Source organism: Saccostrea echinata, unplaced genomic scaffold (genome assembly GCF_033153115.1).
Source record: "Saccostrea echinata isolate AGI-Se365-2 ecotype Australia unplaced genomic scaffold, CSIRO_AGI_Sech_v1 ptg000009l, whole genome shotgun sequence".
In the NCBI taxonomy this organism is placed as follows: domain Eukaryota; kingdom Metazoa; phylum Mollusca; class Bivalvia; order Ostreida; family Ostreidae; genus Saccostrea; species Saccostrea echinata.
Window position 1 is genome coordinate 7,275,195 of NW_026889758.1, and position 7,306 is coordinate 7,282,500.

A 7,306-nucleotide genomic window follows, 5' to 3' on the forward strand; every position below is an offset into this window, starting at 1 on the left:
ACGTCCCACTGTGGGACGTGGAGACCGGTCCTTCTGATGAGACCGTATAAACCGAGGTCCTGTGTCGCAGTAGGTGCTGGCACGAAAAAGATCCCTCACTGCTCAATGGCCCTCAGTGCCGAGTATAGGTCAAAATTTGTAGCTCTCCACCGGCAAGTGGTGGCGTCTCCATATGAGTGAAAAATTCTCGAGAGGGACGTTAAACAATAAACAAACAAACTGGGTGGGGTTTTTTTCGATTTATTCTTTCCGGAGTTGTATACTCCTTGCGAAACAATTTTAATTTTAAAATAAAGTGTGAATTTCCGGTATACATTTTGCTCCTGAGTGAGTGAGTCTGGATCCGTCGTTTTCAAGTACTTTGGTATTTGAAGTTCTTTATAAATAACGAAAATCATTTATTTTTGTTATATCAGGTATAGAAATATAGAATTTTTTAATAGCTTAGTCTTAACATACTTCCATATTATTTGAAGAGCCAAAGTAAAGTTAGCAAAACATAGCAGCATCAGGGACGTAATACATATTAGCAGGGACCTATATACATGTACCAACATAACATAGGTCCCTGATATTAGATCCTGCTTATGTAGAGCATATAATAACATTTTATTGATACATGTATATATCGACTGTAATCAGTGGTAATTTGGAGGTTTGTTTCTACCACTTATTGGCTGGCACCATCCAGTCTAGACGAACTCCAAAAACGGCGTGAACTCCGAAAACAAAGTCTTTGGCTCCATCATGCATTGCGGCAAAATGGCGTCTGATGTAAACAAACGATGGATTGCCTTTCGCTTTCTCCAAATATACGGCTGCATAATGGCTGTATTTAGTGCATTGAGACTTTATTTTAAATTTTGGTGAATGGATAATTAGATTTATTAAATTATATGTGGATATTGACTTATTTATCGCTTCAAACTCTTGTATAATAGTAAACTGGATATACGACATCGAATTCAATACTGACGGTGAGAATTATTTTCTTATTTGATTTATTGTCTTCTTGATTTAAATTTTATGTCGTTCCTACAATAAAGGTGCTTTTATTTGTTTTTGATGACACCCAGCTTGTATTTATTTTAATCAGAAAATGCATATTTTTCACCATGGAGCAGAGATATTCACAGGTTCATTTTTAGAAGACATGTTGTGACCTTAATTTTTAGAAGAATGGTTTTTAAAGTTTTCATATCGATAGATAATAGTTTTAAAAATGTTTTCTTAATAATATCCATTCGTATGTAATAAAAAATCGGTAAATAACAATGGTAAGAACTTACGTGTTCAATTTAGATGTCCTACACAAATAAAAAAATGGGAATGCTAATTTATGTGTAAAATTCAGTCAAGTTTTTAACATTTACAATATATATTGTCCCATTTTGCATATATATCCCCTTTATTATGCATAATTACCTCTCAAACGTATCATTTTCTCTGTAATTGATCTGACTTCAAATGTCAACTTTGAAAGTAAATATCTCCTTTTTTCCAAATAAAATCAAAAATCTGACAAATATGATCTATTCTGAAGTCTTTTATTTAGCATTTCTGAGTACTGGCATAATTGCCATACTTTCCAAAACTTTGCACGGACAGTTTTTGTAGACCCATTATTTTTGCCAAAAAATCGCCAGTTTGTGTGTTTGTACGCATGCGTGGACTCTATTTTTTGAGTCTTTTTCAGTCTCAATTTCTTACTTCTGGAAACGCTGTTTTTGGAGTTCGTCTAGACTGCCATCAAATGCTGGTTCTGCCAGACTTGGTGAGTTCTTTAGAGTCTAAAGGTCAGAGCCTCTGGATGTTAAAAACAGTTTTGATCTAGCTGAAAGGTGACCTTTGAATTGTTAAAAACCTGCCACAGTCACTATGTTGGTGGTGAATGTAACTTAGAATAAAATATTTATAAAAATAATCTTACAGAAATGTATCCAAGTTTTGGTCAAAGTGCTTGATAATTTTTGTCAAAGTGCCCTGTGTAGAAAATATGGGGGAAAAAAATTCCATTTCTCTGAAAACATGTAATTCACTCTTGCAAATCCCTCCTCAAGTTTTGATCAAAGCATCCCCTAAGGCCAAAAAAAATAATAGTCTTGTTTCCTGCTACCCGGCCTACCCTATTTTTTAGCCCCCGACCCTAAAGTTTTTTTTAAGTTTTGGAAGAAAAAAAATCGGGAATTTCTGGAATTTCATTGTTCTGTCACCGTAATCGGTTTCCGTGTTAACACAAAACAAGCATTTCATGAAATTCTTGTTTTAAATATGGTCTTTCATAAAATACCACGTGAGTTGTGCATAAAAAGAGATGAAATTTAATTTTAAAAGACAACGTTGACCTGTGACATGTTTAATTTGATCTCGTGTTGGTTCATATCCAAAAAATGCTGTCGGAAAAAAATAAAATAATTTTCCTACCTACCTACCCTATTTTTTTCAGGCCGGTAGCAGGAAACAAGACTATTATTTTTTTTGGCCTAATTCTGGTCAAAGTGCCTCATAAAATGAAAAGAAATCCCATTTACATACATGTATATAATTTATATTATTATATAAAAGTATAGTGTGAGTACATATTTACCTCTATAATAAATTGTGGATTCTTTCGTTAAACGAATTGCAAGAAAAATTTGTCGTTGAAAAAATAATTGAGATGTTCGTCTGTATAAATTAACACACCCCCCCCCCCCCCCCCCACACACACACACAAGATACATGGACTTAGTCCTTACAGGGGATTTTTTCAATCAATTTCTTTTGAAGTTTGACATCCTATGATTTTTTGTCAACAAACTCCCTCTATCACCTGTATTTTTTTTTTACACCTTAAACATGTTAGGGGCACTTTGACACAAATTCTTGGAACTTTGACCAATATTTGTGGATGGTTTGGTAATGACAAATTTGTATAAAATTATGTCAGGGGCACTTTGATCAAATCTAGGGAACTCTTTCACAAACTTTGGGGCTCTTTGACCACATTTATGGAGCAAGTGACCAGGGTGGTTTTCTTAGGGGAGTGGTTTGACTGGCATCCCTAATTCACATTTACAAAGGAGGAACCTGAAAAAAGGCTCCATGATTTTTAAGGCTTTCGATCATTGATCTCTCTAATTTGCCTAGTTTGCTATTATTAATTAATGACTGTGTAGTTTTCAAACTTTACAAATCATACACCTAAAATATTTTAGGTGTATATTAAATATTTTAAAATTTTTAAAAACACATCTCCATTAACGAAATGAACAGCCTTCTTTGATTAAAAACAAAAGGTTTACTTATACAATAAATATAGTTTTAAAAAACTTGTATAAAGGGTGTGATGTTTTAGGGAAACATGGCACTGAAGAAGTTGCCTATCCCATTAGTATTTATGTCCCTGATGATTATGACCAAAATGCTGATATTTTGCAGACCAATTTTTCTTGTTATTTTTAGGAATACAGAAGAACACTGGATGTGTTTATTGTATCATAACAAAGTCTTTTTAGAAGATGAATAGACCAGAACTTAGACAGCGTCGTCCAATTTCAAAGGAAGATGACCGATATGGGGGAACACAAAGAAAGTCAAGAGCTCATTCCTCGGACAAGTTTGTTTGTTTGTTTTTTTTTTTTATAGTTCATTGTTCATTATGGTTTTCTACCAATATGAAGCAGAAAATCTTATGTTTAGCTTTAAAAAGTTTACGGGTCTTTTTTTTTTAATCCATCTCTATTTGTGTAACATCATTTCAAGTACATGTAATATGTCAATAAGTCCCCTTTTTATATCTTCACAAATAATCATGCAAATTATATACACTGTACGCAGTACAGAGTTACACACCAAGATATTTTAATTTGTCATGTACCTATTTTTCATATTTAACAGATGGAAGACCGCTGCCTGTGTTGCATTACTGCTAGCCTTTGTTCTGACCCCTGTTGTCATTATTTTGACACCCTCACCAATTGACCCTGTCTTCTTCACGTAAGTATGGCATAATGATAGAGCCTATTAAAGTATGTGTGCCTTCCCAGTAGACATTTTTCTACCTTTTTAAGTAGTTCATAACTGATAGACCCTGTTGTCTTTAAATAAGTGTATCATAACAGAGGATACTGTCTAATTGAAATATGTATGACTCGTGACCCCAATAGACCTTGGCTACTTTTTATAAGTACCGGGATGTCAGGTCTGACAAGACCCTGTCTACTTTAAGTAAGTGTTCTATCCTCAGAAGATCTTATTTCTATAAAGTAATGTGTGCCTTTACTTTGTCTACTTTTGATAAGTATATCCAAGTCAAGATCATCACCAATAAAACTGATTGCTCGTCAAGTATACGTAAAAAAAAAAGATGTGTGGTTTGTCAAAATGCGCAAGAAGAAAAGATATGGTTTGAAGAGTACTGGTTGGCACACAGTGTCATATTTAGCAAGAGAAGGAAGTTTAGTGTTGATTTTGGGTTGAAAATCTCAAAGTCATGCTAGATCACATCGACAAGTTTTTAGGATGTTGTGGTTGTGATAGACTTAAATTTCTTTAAACCCTGTTTTAAAAAAGTTGACTGGGGTTGCCTTTAGGGTTGATTATTGGGTCAAAGTTTATGGCTTCTGTTGCCATATATAAATATTTGGTTTCTGTGCAATAATTTAAGTACATTTTGAGCTTGGATCTTTTGTGTCATAGTATTGGGATTGCTTTTTGGGTCATAGGAATTAAGGATTGGATTCATTTTTCTATCAATAAGCATGTAACTTGAGTCATTTGTTACATCTTTTATGATAATGCTTGATATATTTGTATCAGTTTACATTTTATATTTGTGATTCATGAATTGATTTGATAAACTGACTGGTATGCAAATTAGATTGCCAGACCCACCAGCATTTGAAGGAGTGTTAGAACCCAACAACTTGTTGCACAAATCAGAAAGGATATTTGAGAATGAATTACTAGGACCAGAGTCAATTGTAGCAGATGGGGGTAAGAAGCACAATGAAACTATCAAGAGTTACAATGGAAGAAAGTTTGGAAAATTTAATTCAAGTTTTGGTAATGTCAGATTTAGTCTGTGAACAACTAGGAATGTTATGTGCTTTAAATATTTACTATACTGTACTTAACTTGTTGTTACAGATCATCTCTACACAGGAACAGCTGATGGGAAAATCTTACATATCTATAAAGGAGAAATCAGTGTCCTGGCTAAGCTAGGAAAGGAACCCTGTGGTAACTAATTGATATCTTAATAATTACTTATTCAGTGCAATTATTCTTCCAATATCAAGTTCAGTTCCTTTTTCATATTATTTAAAATTCATTTTGTGGAGCTTGACATTTACAGTCAATTCTCGAATTATCGCCATTCAATTCATCGCCATTCTCGCAATAACGCCATGATTTTTCAAGAACGTTTTTCCTGCTATATAAAATTCTCTTTATAACGCCAAATTCACATACCGCCATCCGCCACCCTGTTTTCACAACAAACGTGCATTTCAAAGTGTCAATTATCTTGATATACCGCCACAGGTGCATGTGGTCAGTAAAGCGGCTAATTGGTTGTCGCTATCTAGATCACCGTTGTAAAGCCAGACAAGGTACATGTAATTAAAGAATTAAATAAACAATAATTTTTAACTTCAACTGTTATTATAATTTTGTTTTTTGTTTAATAAAAATGATTTAGTCATGGCTTGGCCATGAAAGCGGTTGTTGTTAAACTTGAGTTGGCCGACAACGAAATTAGTTCGACTTCAAACCCTTCGATCAATATATATTTGCTTTAAAAAATAGCGATGCAGTACAAATTGCAAAAGTTTTAGCAACAACGATGCCATAAACATTTAATGTATTTACAGGAATTCATTTTACATACTACGGCAGTAGATCACGACGATCGACATGCAGCAATTTTTTTTTTAATGTCACACGTTCAGATCCTGTACATGTGTACATATATTTATTGTAGAATGTGTATTTTGTTTTAAAATGAAACTATTTTACGTAAAAAAAAAACTATCTGAAGCATTTTCAAATCTTTTGAAATGTGTTTTTATATAATACTAAGAATATAAACGCTAAATGTTTATTTCCAAGAATGGTAACTCCATTTCTTGTTTCCCCAAAAATGGAAAATTCAATTCATCGCCGAATTCGTTATACCGCCATGATTTCTAAATTACAAAAGGCGGCGGTTTATCGAGAATTAACTGTACTTTAATTATTTCTGTTTTATGATTAGTAGCTGGATATTGGAAGTTAAAATAGAAAGCTTACTTTCTTATTTTCCCCCCTTTTGAGAGTAAATTTTAAAATGATTTATTATATCTGTTTAAGGTGGGTTTGACAATGAGCCAACATGTGGTAGACCACTAGGCATGCGGTTAAACAAGGAGGGATACCTAATAGTTGTTGATACCTACCTTGGACTCTACAAAGTCAATGTGGCTACAGGTGTGAATCAAACAAATGTATAGCTACAAATACAAAAATGTGAAAGTCTTTGGTTGTTTACTATATTCACCCTAATAAGCACCCCTCCTGGAAATTTCAATTTGAAAATATATATATATATATATATATATATATATATATGTATATATATATATATATATATATATATATATATATATATATATATATATATATATATATATATATATATATATATATATATATATATATATATATATATATATATATGTATATTTTAGGCATATACTGTATGTCTGATAGCTTTTTCGAATGTGTTTGAATGTTTAACCCTTTATCCTTTTTTGACACATCTTAATCTGTTATAGTAAATGCCCCATTTCTCAATTTTCTAATTTCCAAGAAAGCTTATGTAAGCATTTTGGTACATATATTTAAGTACAGTGTACATGTTTAAAAAATTATTTTGTTGTCACATGTACACCATGGATTGCAGGTATCTGAAATGTGACTCCTACATTTGTTCCGACACTGAGAAAATCAAGATACAAATTGATAACTATTAATTGTTTAGATTTCATTGTAAATTATATTTTTTTTTATTGATGTACAGCTGGTAAATAAATCTTTGGCAGGAGACCATTTCCAGTTGTACTCTGCTGAAACTCCAGTAAATGGCAAAAAGCCAAGGCTTCTGAATGATTTGACAATTGCTGAAGACGGTACAATTTACATGACAGATTCCTCAGTGAAATGGGATCGTCGACACAACAGACATCAAATTATGGAAGGGGAGGTTACTGGGAGGTAAACCAATCTTTAAAAAAGATGCACTAGAGTGTTTACTGTCCAATTGTTACAACAGATGCGCTAGTGT

The 7,306-nt window shown here is 32.9% G+C and overlaps 1 protein-coding gene across 1 annotated transcript in view; it reads left to right on the plus strand.

Annotated features, from left to right (window-relative positions):
- Window positions 1-349: 349 nt before the first annotated feature.
- Window positions 350-7,306, plus strand: part of LOC133181691 (adipocyte plasma membrane-associated protein-like) — a 10,496-nt gene continuing 3,539 nt past the window's right edge. The window contains exons 1-7 of the mRNA XM_061316251.1: window positions 350-416; window positions 3,445-3,598; window positions 3,880-3,978; window positions 4,862-4,977; window positions 5,131-5,223; window positions 6,334-6,450; window positions 7,065-7,236. Of these exons, the coding sequence (XP_061172235.1) occupies window positions 3,501-3,598; window positions 3,880-3,978; window positions 4,862-4,977; window positions 5,131-5,223; window positions 6,334-6,450; window positions 7,065-7,236 (695 nt within the window). The 5' untranslated portion in view covers window positions 350-416; window positions 3,445-3,500. The remainder of the gene's footprint in view (window positions 417-3,444; window positions 3,599-3,879; window positions 3,979-4,861; window positions 4,978-5,130; window positions 5,224-6,333; window positions 6,451-7,064; window positions 7,237-7,306) is intronic.